Raw genomic sequence first — 14,958 nt, 5'->3', positions numbered from 1 at the left:
ATTTCATAACTATACCTACATCTACTACTTCCTTTGGCAGATCATTCCACACATGAACCATGCTCTGTGTGAAAAAGTTGTCCCTCAGATCCCTTTCAAATCTTTCTCTTCTCACCTTAAAAATATTAGAACTCCCCCACCCGAGGGAGAAGACTGTTGCTATTCGCCTTATCTATGCCCCTCATGATTTTATAAACCTCTGAGGTTGTAGTATTGTGGGGAACATTTCATATTGCATGATGGGAAAAAAAACTGGCCAACTCTCGAATTATAGTTCAGTAAAGTGAAAAGGACTGTGGCAAAAGGTCAGAAACAGCTTTCAGGGTCGGACTGAATGTAAACAAACTCTACAAGCTTGATAAAACTTCAGTGATCTTCGTAATGGCTCCTTGTATATTTTGAACTGCAGGTTTTAGCCTAAACAAAACAACTGTACAACAGAAACAGAGTTATGGAATGATGCAAATGATTAATGTTTTTAGGGCTAAAGATCAGTGTTATGGATGACGTACATTTCATGATAATCTGTAATTTCTCAGCATCTTTTAAAGTATATAACACACTCCTTTCTTTGTAAAAGTGCAAAATGCTTGGAGAGTGGTGGGATCCTTAGTTTCCCCTTCTCATAAGTCTTTTTAGTCAGAAAAAAACTGCATGTCGTATTTTTTAAAATAAAAACGGAATATTTACAGTTTTTGCATCTTTCTCTAAGTATTGAGTTTGCTCTCACAGATCCCTTCTAATTAAACTTCAATTTGACAAGGTCAAACCTCAACCTTCTATGCTCCAGGGGAGAAAAGTCTCATCTTATCCAGCTTCTCCCAATAACGCAAACTCTCCAGACATAGCAACATCCAGGTAAATCTTTTCTGAACGTTCTCCAACTTTATCCTTGTTATAGCAGGGTGACCAGAATAGTACACAGTACTCTAAAAGTGGCCTTACCAATCACCTGTACAACCTGAACATGATGTCCCAACTCCTATACTCAATGGTCTGAGCAATGAAGGCAAACATGCTAAACCTTCTTAATCACTCTGCCTACCTGTGACACAACTTTCAAAGAACTATGTACCTGAACACCTGGATCTCAGGACTTAGCCATTAACTATAAAAGTCCTTGTTTATTTTACCAAAATGCAATACCTCACATTTATCCAAATTAAACTTTGTCTGTAACTCCTCAGCTCATTGACCCAACTGATCAAGATCTCTTTGTGATCTTCGAGAACCTGCTTCACTGTTGACTATTCCACTAATTTTGGTGTCATCTGCAAACTTACTAACCATGCCTCCTAAATTCTCTTCCAAATTGTTTATATAAATGGGAATCAACTGTGGACCCAGCACTGATCCCTGTGGAACACCACTGGTCACAGACCTTCATTCCGAAAAACAACCCTCCACCACCACCACTCTGTCTCCTTCCATCAAGCCAATTTTGTATCCAATTGACAAGCTCTTCCTAAATCCCATGTGAAACTTATGAATTAGTCTACCATGTGGAACCCTGTCAAAGGCTTTACTAATGTCCACGTAGACAACTTCTACCACGAGGAGAAAGTGTCTAAGGAGCCTTGGTAAATACCACTATGCCCTCATCAATCCTTTTGGTTACGTCCTCAGAAAACTCAATCAAGTTAGTGAGATACTATTTCTTATGCAGAGTTTTATCCAAGGAGCAGGAGAGTCGAAGTTTCAGGCATAAGCCTCATTCCTAATGAAGGGTCATAGAGATGTACAGCACAGAAACAGACCCTTCAGGTCCAACTCATCCATGCTGACCAGATATCCTACCCCAATCTAGTCCCATTTGACAGCACTTAGCCCATGTCCCTCTAAACCCTTCCCATTCACATACCCTTCCAATTGCCTTTTAAGTGACTGGACCCTGTGACAGCTTCTCAAGACGAGGCAAGGATGGTGTTGTGACTTGGATCAGAAAGGCTCTTTCTGAAAGATCAAACACATGTCGATAGCCACAGATGTTGCGGCCCACTACGATCTATTCTTTCCACTGCACTGTAACTGCAGATAACAGCTACTTGAATAGGAACTGTGTTACGCCAGTGTTGACTTAATTTGGGCATAACTGGCTTATCCCACTTCCAGTGCACCATCAGACTTTCTGAGACATTACGCATACACTCGTTAGAGCGAAGGAGGGTATCTCTATCATGTGGGCAAGCAGAAGCTTTTCAGGGTTATATGGTTAGCCTGAAAATGCTCTTTGAGATCGATCATAAATCATCGGCCTCTCTATAAGATGAGAAAGAGTTGGCAAGGATGTCTCTGAGGATACAGGGATCTTGATTCTGCCAGATGAAATAGTCTGCAAGCTACAGACAACAGTGGAGCTGCTGTCCAAGGAGAGTGCCTAGGGAAAGAATCATAGAATCCCTACACAGTATGGAAGCAGGTCATTTGATTCATCGTGTTCACACAGACCCTCTGAAGACAATCCCACCCAGCCTCCAACCCCCCTACCCTATCCCTATGAATCTGCATTTCCAACGGCCAATCCACCTAGCCTACACATCATTGAACTATGGCATGAAACTGGAGCAAACTCTCACAGTCACAGGGAGAATGTGCAAACTTCATGCAGACAGATTCCTCAGGGTGGAATCGAACCTGGGTCCCTGGCACTGACCTTAACCACTGAACAACCCTGAAAGGACATTTTATTTTTAATAAAATGACCCTGTGAACTATCTCAAGCATTGAACTCAACACCAAATCTTCAACTGGAATCCCTACAGTGTGGAAAGAGACCAATTGGCCTATCAAGTCTGCAGCAAGTCTCCAAACAGCATCCCACCCAACCCAGTCCTCCATCCTTTCACTTAACTATTGCTAATCCACCTAGCCTGTATACCCTTGGACAGTATGGAAAATTCAGCATGGTCAATCTATCTAACCTGCGCATTTTTGGACTGTGAAAGGAAACCGGAGTACCCAGCAGAAACCCACAAAGACACAGGGAGACAGTCACCCAAGGAATCAAACCCAAATCCCTAGCGCTGTGAGGCAGCAGTGTTAACCACTGAGCCACTGCGTTGCCCAGACATAACAGAGGAATCAGTGGATGTGCTGCCAAGGGAAAAGGGGAATTAGTGGATTAGGGTTAGGGTTAGGAAAAGGGGAATCAGTGATGGTTTTAGGACTGCAAAAGTTAAGCTGGAAATAGTTTTGACTCATCTAATTCTAGCTTTCAGATAAAAAGAATGACAAAATACAGGGGGTGAACCTCATGGGCAACATATAGAACAGTATGCCCTTGATGTTTATGTCAGTTGGCTCAATGTCAGCAGATGGTGTCACCAAATAACAGCATGTCCATGAAGAAAAAGAGGGAATAGATAAATAAAAGGGCCAACTCAACACCTTCAATGACACAGTATTGTGCAATGTCTACCTATTTCTTGTTCAGACAGACAGTTCCACTGGGGTGGAGGGAGGGGGGAGAGGACATGGTGACAGAGAACGTAACAAATAAAGTGAAAAGGGAAGCAATGGGAGTTAGGTTCACAATCTGAAGGTGTTGTCCCACTCTGTTGGAATGACTGTTCTTTCCTGTTTGGCAGTTAGACACACCATGTTCTGCTATTCTCACATTGCGACCGTGTCACCTGCACTGTCAACACCTTTTCTCTCCCAGCACTCCACCTCCCCACCACTGCATAAATGCTGCTCCCTCCACACTTCACATCAGCTCTGATAGAGTCACTTAGACTCGAAACATTAGCTTGCTTTCTCTGCATGGATGCTGCCTGACTCGCTGTGATTGTCAGCATTTTTTTGTTTTCATTAGTACAAGTGAGATAGAGGTGAAACTGTTGCTGGGATAGAGCGAGAGATACCTTTCCTGAACTGTTTCCTGCCCTGAGGTGGGAAAAACTAACCAGCTGCTATTTTTCAGGTTTCAGTCAGATGGGTCTTAACGTGGCTTTTGCATTGTTAGCCTACCCAGTAATTTAAGAGTCATCATTGCAGTTTAGAAACAACTGCGATGCATCCTGATGCTTCTCTGCTTCACTATTTAAAGGGCAGACTATGGAGCGTCAGCAGCTCAGTACATTACTGGACTTTTCAAGTGAAAGCTTTCTGCAGCATGAACATGGCATGAGACAAACAGACTGGATGGGCAAGTTTACCAGGTCATATGCCCAACAGTATTGTAGAGATGTGGCTGTGTGATCGACTCTCTGTAGAGCAATAACAGTTAGGAGTACTTGAGCTAGATTTTCACAGTTACAGTGTGAGCATAAAGGCTGCATCTCAATGGTCATCATCAACCTAAGACACACATATAACATAGCAACAGTGAAGCTTCATGCATCACTGCCCCAGCCTCATGACCATTCCCCAGACAGGGCTGGTGCCTGAATCAAATTCAGATATGGAAGCTTAAACACTTGACTGGACCAAGACTGAGGGAACACTTATTCCTTGGGGATGTGAACACAATTCCAGTTGGGTTCTGCACAGCCTCAGCAATCACTGGGGTCAATGTGATACGATGTCTGACTTCATTGCCGTTGCCTCTCATTGCTCCCTGTAGCTCTGCTGTCAGCCAATGTGCTAAAACTGATGAAGAATATGTCCTGCACTATTGCAGTAAAAGTCAGCAGGCGGATAGAATTCAACTGAAGTTTAACTTACATTGGAATCAAAGTGAAGAGAAAGTGTGCAGAATGTGGAATGGGTGTCTGAAAGTTTACAACAACAACTTGTATTTGTGTGGCACCTTAAATATCATAAAATGCCTGGTGATATTTTGCAGAATGTCAAAGCGAAGTTTCACATTGAGCACATAAGGAGACATTAGGGTTGCTGACCAAAAAGGTTGTTCAAACAGATAGATTTTCAGAAGCTTCTCGAAAGAGAGATGGGTCAAGAGATGGGAAGGTTTCGAAAAGGGTTTCCAGAACTTTGAACGTCAGCTTCTGAAGGGCTCATCACCAGATGGGAGTGATTAACCCCCTCCCCCCCCGCGCCTCCCCCCCCGCCTCACCCTACCATTCCCTGATTAGTATTGTCAGAATGTGCAAAAAGATGATTCTGGTGTTGCTGGAAGCCAACCTCCCATTCACTGACTCCATTGACAGTTCTCATTACCTCAGGAAGGCAGTCAACATCATCAAAGCCCCCTCCCACCCCAGTTATAATCTCTTCCAACCTCTTCTGTTGGGCAGAAGATACGAAAGCTTAAACACAAATACCAACAGATTCAAGAGCAGCTTCTTCTCTGCTGTTATTAGGCTTCGGAATGGACCTCTCAAATTTTAAATTTAATGTTGAGCTTTGTGCACCTTCTCTGCAGCTGTAACATTATATTCCTGTTCTGTTCTAGTACCTTAATGCATTTTATATGGTCTGATTTGCCTGTACTGCACGCAAAAGAAAACCTTTTACTGTACCTAGGTATATGTGACAATAATAACTTATATTAAGTCAAATCCTTTGAATAAAATTCAATACCAGCAGGAACAATCTGTTACAGTGGGGCCTCAGTTATTTTCAGGTAGCCCAAAGATTTTGACACTACGTGACACAATGTTGTGAAGCCTGTGAAACAGTGGATTAGAAATCCATGACTCTCAGTAATATTCTGGAAACATAGATTCGAATCCCAATATGGCAGATGGAGAAATTTGAATTCAATCAAAATTTGAAACCAAAAGCCAGTCTAATGTGGACCATACAATCAGTCAATTGATGTAAAAGCCCATCTGGCTCACTGAAGTCCTTTAGGGAGGGAATCTGCCAGCCTTATATGGTTTGTCCTACATGTGACTCTTGACCCACAGCAAGGTGGCTGATTCTTAACTGCTCTCTGAGTAATTAGGGATGGGTAGTAAATGTTGGCCTAGCCAGCGATGCCCACATCCCATTAATGAATTTAAAACTGGTGTTGAAGTGCTGCAGCTGACTCCTGCCCTGTCCTTTATATTTGCTGCTTTATGAGCAAATGGTAGAGATACTGGAGCAGCCAATATGGAACTCATCACTGTGGTTAAGAAGTACACTTGACATGCTACTTTTTATATTAGGAGAACAAGAATGGGAACATGTGTGGGGAGTGATAGCATGATATTGTCACTGGGGTTGCCTGAATAGCAGCTTAAGCTGACATAGCAGTTGTGTCGTCTACAAGTAATGGAAGGTAAAGGAGTTGCAGCTTGCTTTAGGAACAGCATCTCAGAGGGTTGTTCAGCAGCTGATTGCCACTTAGATTGCCTGCTTGTGCTCATTAATGAGAGTGCATGGTAATGATGCTTAGCACTGGAACAAATGCCCTCTTTAATGGTGACTGGACAGAAACTAGATTGAATAGAGTCTATCTGGCCCTCTTGTAGTGTCTGACCCTGGACACTTGAGGCCCAGGTTTAACCCTCCTGCTCCTGAAGTGTGTTATATCATCTCTGAACAGGTTGATTAGGAAAAATAGGTCAAATAAAAAAAGAATTTAGAGTCCCTCCACCAGGGGCTTGAGGCACAGTGGTAGTGTCCCTATCTCTGGACTGAGAGTAGAAAGTGAACTGTGTCCTTCCACCAATGCCTTTAGAGAGAGATGGGCACTGTAGAGAGTCAAGTGCTTTATCTCTCCTTCCAGCTCCATTTTAATTTGGTCCCCACCTGCTCTCCCTCTCCCTCACCCATGATGGTTTGCATTGCCCTTAATGGGTCTTGCTTGTAAATTATTACATTTGAAACAAGGGTTGATTTGCTGGTCGTTAATAGATGGAACAAAAAACATGGGTGATGGGGAAACAAAAATGTTCAGTTGCATGTAAGAGCGCTTCTGGATATAAAAATAGTAGAATCGCTCCACAGGACTCTTGTGGTAGAGATCTGCCTCTGGGACAGGAGGTCTGGGTTCAAGTCTCACCTGCAACATGTCTGGACAGGTTTATTAAAAATATCTAAAGTCACCTATGTCTCTATCATAACCCGCCCGAGGAAGCAGCTGTGCTCTGAAAGCTTGCAATTTCAAACAAACCTGCTGTACTATAACCTGGTGTCATTTGATTTTTGACCTTGTCCATACCAGTCCAACTCCAGCATCTCCACATTAGGACAAGAGAGGCAGTGGTGCAGTGATATGCCACTGGGTCAGTCATTCAGAGACCTAGGCTCATGTTCTGGGAATATGGCTGCAAATTCCACCATGGCTGGTTGCAAAATTTAAATCAATTAAAAATTGGAATTAAAAAAGCTGGAGTTCCTCCACAGGGGAGGTGATAGCCTAGTGGTATTGTCATTGGATGAGTAAACCAGAGAGCAAGGTGAACTTCTGGTCACCTGGGTTCAAAACCTGAATGGCAGATAGTAGAATCCCTCCACCTCTGATGTTCAGTAGCAGCAGTGTGTACTATCTACAAGATGCAACAAGGCTCCATAAATAGCACATTCCAAAACCTGCAACTATGACCATCGAGAGGGACAAGGACAGCAGAGAGATGGAAACACCATTACCTGCAAGTTTGTCTCCAAGCCACTCATCATCCTAACTTGGCAATGTATCACCATTCCTTCAGTGTCACTGGGTCAAAATCTTGGAATTCCCTCCCCAACAGCACTGTGGGTGTACCTACACCAAATGGATAATGGGGGTGGTTCAAGAAAGTACTTCAAAACCATGTTCTCAAGGGCAGTTAGGAATGGATGATAAATGGTGGCCCAGCCATCGACACCCACTTCCCACAAATGAATGAAAAAAAGAGGATTTTGAGCATTATTCAAAAATCCATCATTTTTCTCTGTGAAATACAAAAACAGAGGTTGCTGGAAAAACTCAGCAGGTCTGGCTGCATCTGTGAAGAGAGATCAAAGTTAACGTTTTGGGTCCAGTGACACTTCACTGTCTGTTTGCTTCCAGAGCTTGGGAAACTAACCTTGAAACATAGCGAGAGATTTTCTGAAACATGTTCAAACCTCACCAACACTTTCTCACCATGTACTCTGCAAATCCTTTCAGGACTTCATTTCAAAAGAGTGAGCACTGTGCTGTTCCTTATTGGATACCTTAAGGGAGTCAGCAGGAGAAAGGAAATGCTCGTTCATTTACATCTTGCTTGGGAACAGACCTCTCGATCCTTCCCAGAACCTTCACCTGAAATAGGAGCAGGGGATGAGCTCACATAAAGCAGCACCAGCTTCTCGATAGGGAGTGACAGGACTCTTCCTTCCTGCAATTGTCAGTCATTCCTTCTCCTCAAGCCCTCTTCCATTAGAATCTCCCAATGCCCCTTCCCAGAACCTTTGTGCTCTTGCCATCCTGAAACAAACTGTCTACCAGCTCACTCTCTGTTATTGAGGTAGTAATGTGGAAGAGGTTATGTATTGTCCATTGCCTGGAGAGGTTGCTGGAATCTAAAGTCTTTTTCAGATGACTGATTATTCACCATTCCATGAACTATTTAGAGTCCTGCACTTAGCACGAGGTCTACACAGCAATATTCAGAGTCACTCCACCATGAGATCTCGTACATCACTACTGATGTGGCCTACCAGTTATGTGCTTGAGGATTAATTCTTTAGCAATGAATGTTCCAGCATCTTTTGTCTAGTTGTTCGGACCATTTTCAGGTCACAACCCCAATATCTGGTGCAATAGGGACTCCCTGGAGAAAACTATAATGAGTCTCTCTTTAGGCTCTCTGACTGATTAGAGCAAAGATGAAAGGGAACATGACCCACCTTAGACAGGTTCATTGGAACTTGCATTTCTATACCTGCAGCAACCACACAAGTGAGGGAAATCTGTGAGGGCTGTTTACTGTCTCTAGCCCTTACTTAGTGGTCATGCTGAGGGAGCTGCAGTGAGCTGAACTCCGATAAGACCAATGGCACAGTGCATTTTCTTCAACTGAGCAACTATAGCCTAGTGGCAGAGGAGGTGAGCAGGATCAATGAGAGCTCTCTCAATTGGAGGTGATGAACTTGAAGAAGGCTGGACAGCAGGAGGGTAGAAGAGGCACATGGTGTAGCATTATTGATCAGTTGATGTGCAAATGAGTAATGCCTCCAAGATGGAAAAAAGAGAATTCCACTTCATCGGGTCTTTGAAAGGTTCAATTGGCTTTCCCTTGCTTCTGGGTAAAGGGAGTGGTGGCAGAATTGTGCAGTGTGGCATATCATCTAATTTTCCCAACCCTTGCCCACACCTCCAAGCTCATCTTCACAAACCTGGGAAAATCACAAACAGTGGAAGTGGGTGAGTGTAGTCCATTTACAATGTACTGCTAATTGGGATGGTACCTGATCAGCAAGTTTAAGTTATGGTAATTAATAATTAGGATGAAAACCATGTGCAATAACCAGAGTTTCAGGGTCTTGTGGCACAGTGGGTTGTATCCCTCCCTCTGGGTCAGAAGATCTAGGTTCAAACCTCACCTTCCACCTTTGATATGCCAAAAATGTTGATTAAAAATAGCTTATTAGTGCACAGTCTGAAAGCGTCATCTTGTATAGAGACCATTCACATCCTGGTTAACTGAATCATCACATATTACAAGGCACAGATATGTGGAAATCCAAAACAAAGAAACAAACCTTTAAATCTTTATGAGCACAATATCTTTTTCTTGGCCTTCAGCAAAGTAACACCAGTGTCTTAACATGGAAACGTTTCTGTGTGAAAGCCTAAAACCTGCCAGAGTAACCTAGGCTTGCCTCAGAAGCAGTTTTGTGCTAACTGTACTACAGCTGTAAGAGACATGCAGCAGGGTGAAGTGACCTCTTGGAGAGACTCCCCAATATTTTCCTCATCAGCCTGTTCAGAGATGTAATTACACATCTCTGGAGCAGGTGGGACTTGAACCCAAGCCTCCAGGCTCAAAGGTAGGGCCACTACCACTGCACCACATGAGCCCTCAATTAGACAGGCTCTCATGTGGCTTGGCTTGATTGAATTTAAGAGTTAGATTTGGATCTGACTCATCTGGCCATTTTGAAACTGACATATATTGAGGTACAATTGCAGTGTACCTGTCTGCTTCCATTGATACATTGCTCTTATGATGGAATAAGTCAAATGTCACACAGGTACGGCAGCTGAATGGAAACAAGGAACAGGACCATACCCTGAATTCTTGCTGGAGACTAAAACAGATTCAAAATGTCTGTTCACTGATGTTACCCCGTCAAAAGGCACAGAACTAAGGTTCCTCTTTTAAAATCATTCTGGCGGCTGTGTCTTTAAGTTTCACCTGATCGTTGTCTTTATAATCCATGGCCCATGATTTAGCGATGGGACCGTGTCATCCATCAGGGGGTGAGTCTTTAGGAAGTTCAGCATCTCATCTGGAAACCCATTGGAGGAGTTGTATTTTGTTCCAATTCCTGCACAGCAGCCAGGCCTGTAGGTGTGAAAGGCAAGACTTTAGAGAAAACGGGACACTCACAAAGCAAAATCTCTCATGGCATTGTAGGTAAATGCAGGTGACCAGGCAAATCATCGGTTAACTTACTCTATCTGTAATCAGTCATATGGGGACTTTTTAACCATTTCTGTGCCACAATATTTCTTACTCATCCAAGCAATCGAGGAAAATCTGTTGATTTGGTGACAAAATATGCATCATGCCCATAGTTATGTCACTTTTCATGATACACAACCCTTACCACTCAGAAACTAGATTCACATACATCATTTTTGCCTGTGTTAGAACTGTGGGACATCTGGAATAAACAACATTCTGAAGAGACAAACCATGAGGAGTATATATTGAAGGGCGTATTTCTCAGGTTTGCACTTCATGTGCTTTCTTCTGTCAGTTTGTGTCAGTGAGCAGATGGGAGTGTTCAGGATTGCGAGAGCGGGATGGGGCAACTGCGAGTTTTGGCCATCAACTCAGGAACATCTCCAAACAATTCTCCAGCATCCATCCGCAAACCAGCAGGAGGCGGGGAGAAAATCCCAACGTGGGTGTCTGCAGTGTCAAACTGTTTAAAGACCTAACGCAAGTGTGAAAAAAAAACATATTATGTCACTCTCACACTGCCAAATTTCCTTTATTTTAATTGGCAGAACTAATTTCCTCCAATTTGTTTCACCTTGTTGTTGTGCCAACTTTGCTCTGTGCCATCTGCCTGCAGAATCGACATACAAAAAGGTAATTTCTCTCAATTGCATTGTTACTCATAACACCACAAAGCCATGAACTGCATCTTGTCTTTGATGTGCATCCACGGTCAATTCTACCTTTATTGTCTGTTCTTTCAGGTAGTATGCTGTCTGTTTTTACAGCTCTCTCCACGATATTATAAGCACCATTTCTTTCTTTAAAAGCCTGACACTAATTCTTGGATTGCACCTCTTTTATCCCCTGCTTCGCATTTTAATTGACGTCTTGGTCAGAGATTTCATTCTTGGAAATTGAGAGTCAGGGGCTTTTTTCTCTCCCAGTCTAATGCTACGGCAGGGCCACATGGTACTGCCTTTGGAATCAGGTCTGAGGCAGCAATGGAGGGTAGTGCATGCCTGGGCAGGGATGTCAGGAGACCCAAGTCTGAATACCGACACATCAAACCAATTCTGGAATTGAGTGCTGGCCACTCACTTCCACTTCATCTCGCTTATTTTCTTTTTTTATATATTCACACATGGGATGTAGACATCTCTGTCTAGCCCAGCACCTATTGCTCATCTGTAATTGCAGAGAGAGCAGTTGAGAGTCAGCCACCATTGCTGTGGCGTCTGGAGTCACATGTAGGCCAGACTAGGTAAAGCCGGCAGCTTCCTTCCCTAAAGGACATTAGTGAACCTGATGGGTTTTTTTAATGACAATTGGCAATGGTTTCACTGTCATCATTAGACCCTTAGTTCCAAATTCTTTACTGAATTCCAATTCCATCATCTGCCATGGCAGGAATTGAACCCGGATCCTCAGAACATTAGCTGAGTTTCTGGATTAATTGTCTAGTGATAACATTGCCTCTCCTTTTGAGAGCCCTCATACATTTTCCTTAACCCATGCTCTCTTTATTTCTCTGAGCCCTTTCACTCAGGATCAGCTATAGACAAAACTTAGCAGTCCTATAATAACACGAGGAAGTTTTTGAGAATCTTATGAAATTGTCAAACAAACAACCAGTCAAAGTCCAAACTCCTAAAGTAGGCTTTAATCCTTTTGGAATCTCATAACATTTAGAATTGAACTCAGCCATTCAAACTCTCATTGAAACAAAGTTAGGTTTCTGAAATACTCATAAACTGTTAAGATAGACAAACAGCCATTCAAAAACCATTTCAAACAACTCTAATCCTATTAACTACTCCTAAAACTGTCAATTAAAACTAACCACAAAGGCCTCTTGATGGCTGTACTGCTCCCTTGGTTTTTCACACTCCTTTTGAAGGTGTTTACCCTCTCCCACCCAAACAGGGAGGCAATAGCCTAACGGTATTATTGCTGGACTGTTAATCCAGAAACTCAGCCAATGTTGTGAGGATCCAGGTTCAAATCCTGCCATGGCAGATGTTAGAACTGGAGTTAGACAAAAATATCTGGAATTAAGAGCCTAATGATGACTATGAGTCCATTGCCAAGTGTTGGAAAAAACATCTGGTTCACTAATATCCTTTAGGGAAGGAAACTGCCATCCTTACCTGGTCTGGCTTACATGTGACTCCAGCAACGTGTTTTACTCTTAAATGCCCTCTGGGCAATTAGGAATGGGCAATAAATATTGACGTGGCCAGCACTGCCCTCATCCTGTGAATGAATAAGATAATGAAGGAGGCAAGATGGAATTGTTACATGTGGGCTCTCTACCTGCACCTTTGTCCCTAATTCAGATTTATGTTCCCAATCCCACACAAAGAAGTTTCTTAGGTTTTGCAAAATATAAAAATGCTATACTGGTGCAGTGAGTAGTGTTCGGTGACATTCCTGCAGATTGTAATATTGGTACAAAGTCGAGGAAGCTACACTCTACCTGTATTGAATTATAACTTCGAGACCTCAATGCTGACAATATTCAAACATCATACCTGCCACACCATCATTTCAACTTCAGACAAACTCAAGATTTCCTTGATGTAATGTGCCGCGTGCTCTTGAAGGATTCTCTTACCTTGGTTTTGGAACCAATTCCTCAGGAACTGGCGTCCATATAGACTCTGGGGATTTCTGCTCCTTGAAACGCCCATCAAAAATGCTGGAAATCTGTTCCATGTCGAAGGCACAGATGGCAGATCCAGGAATGCTTCAACAAACAAAAAAAGAAAATGTAGAATCATTCAATCCACCTTCAATCTCCTTCAATCATGCACTCAGAGGTGGATCAGGAGAGTTTATCCAGAAAAAAATCTGTCTCTATTCCTGCCCTTTGAAAAATGAGATTCATTGATTAACAATGATAAAATGTCCATTTGTCCATAATAATGATTCCTTATTGTTTACAAATCCAAAAGTTACCAGTGAACTGTAAAATGAATTCCTGACAAAAGGTTGGAGAAACTAGATAAACACATGAGGGAAACAGGAAAAGAGAGGAAAAAATGAAGATAGGTGAGAGGAGACCTCTGTGGAAAATAAACATCAACATGGCCCAGTTGAGCCAAATGACCTGATACTGTGCTTAAGAGTACACGGAATAAAAGCATAAAAAGACCATCTGGCCCCTTCAGCCTGCTTAAGGCTGATGTCCTGCTATAACTTCTTTAATGATAGGTTTGAACATATTCCTCTTGTTAGATGTTTAGCTAACTGACCTGCAGTTTTCTGCAATCTCTTTCCCTTCTTTCTTGAATAGAAGAGTAATATTTGATATTTTCTCATCTGATAGGGCTTACCCAGAATCTAAGGATTTTAGAGAATTGCATCTATTTTCTGATCAACCATTTATTTTAAAACCCGAGGATATTGCAAGCAAAGGCATGCAATTTTGCAAAGATAAGCTAGGACAAAGCCCAACAGATTTGCCAGCTTTGGTTCCAGTAAGTTTTTTGGTGATTGTAATTGTTGTAAGTTCCTCCCTCCCTTTCACCTTTTATTTAGTTATTTCTGGAATGTTATTTGGGTCTGCTACATTTGAAGCCAGATGCAAAATACCTATACAGTGCATCTCAAACCCCTTGGCTCACTGTCTTGAGGACTGATGTTCATTTCAGTTACTCTTTTCCTTTTAGAATACCTATAGAAACTCTTACTATCTGCTTTCATATTTCCAACTAATCTTCTCTTATGCTCTAATTTCTTCCTTCTTACCATTCTTTGCTGTTTTTACATTCAGTCTAATTTTCTGAGATTCCACTCAGCTTTGCAAAATTGCATGCCTTTGCTTACAATTTGTTACCACGTCTAACTTCTATTGCATTGCTACTGACCAATATCTTAAACTAAATTGCCAATTTTCATTTTAAAAAGACTAATTATTAAACCCATTCTTCTGTTCCTTTTTAAACTGAATGCAAAATTCATTTATGTTATTCACTGTTCCCTGGGAGTTCCCTTAATATGAGGCCATCAATTAATCACATCCCATAGCACTTTACCAAATCAAGAATAATCTGCTCTTTGATTGGCTTTGTGAAAATTGTTGTGAAAACACGCAAAGAACTCATTTTCCAAGCCACCTTTGCGAATTTGATTTGTCCAATCTGCTTATTGATCATCATCTCCAATGACTATTATTGTACATTTCTCACAATCTCCCATTATTTCTTCCTGTAGGCCTTTTCCTGCATGCATGTAGTTCATATTAGAAGTCTATAAACAATGCTACTTTGCTTGTCATTCTCCTCATATGCTAGCGCGTATACAGGATGAATTTACTCAGCCTTTCTAGTGTCAAGCCTCTCATGAAACTTCACTGTAAAGCCTTTTTTGTCTATTTACTTGTGGCACATTGGCGTTGTTGGCTGGCTGGCATTTTATTGTCCATCCCTATTTGCCCTTGAGACAGTGGTGGTGTGCTAACTTTTTGAACCATGCAGGCAATATC

General features: G+C 42.2%; 1 protein-coding gene across 4 annotated transcripts in view; it reads right to left on the bottom strand.

Annotated features, from left to right (window-relative positions):
• Positions 1-14,958, bottom strand: part of sema6bb (sema domain, transmembrane domain (TM), and cytoplasmic domain, (semaphorin) 6Bb) — a 554,928-nt gene that overhangs the window by 42,852 nt on the left and 497,118 nt on the right. For all 4 annotated transcript variants that reach the window (XM_043720975.2, XM_043720977.2, XM_043720976.2 and 1 more), the window contains 2 exons: positions 13,087-13,218; positions 10,218-10,367 (listed from right to left, as the gene is read on the bottom strand). In XM_043720975.2, coding sequence (XP_043576910.2) covers positions 10,218-10,367; positions 13,087-13,218 — 282 coding nt within the window. The remainder of the gene's footprint in view (positions 1-10,217; positions 10,368-13,086; positions 13,219-14,958) is intronic.

This window comes from Chiloscyllium plagiosum, unplaced genomic scaffold (assembly GCF_037043375.1).
Source record: "Chiloscyllium plagiosum isolate Xiang-an unplaced genomic scaffold, Cpla_swu_hap1 HiC_scaffold_28, whole genome shotgun sequence".
Classification (NCBI taxonomy): Eukaryota; Metazoa; Chordata; class Chondrichthyes; order Orectolobiformes; family Hemiscylliidae; genus Chiloscyllium; species Chiloscyllium plagiosum.
This window is presented reverse-complemented; position numbering and strand designations above follow the sequence as displayed.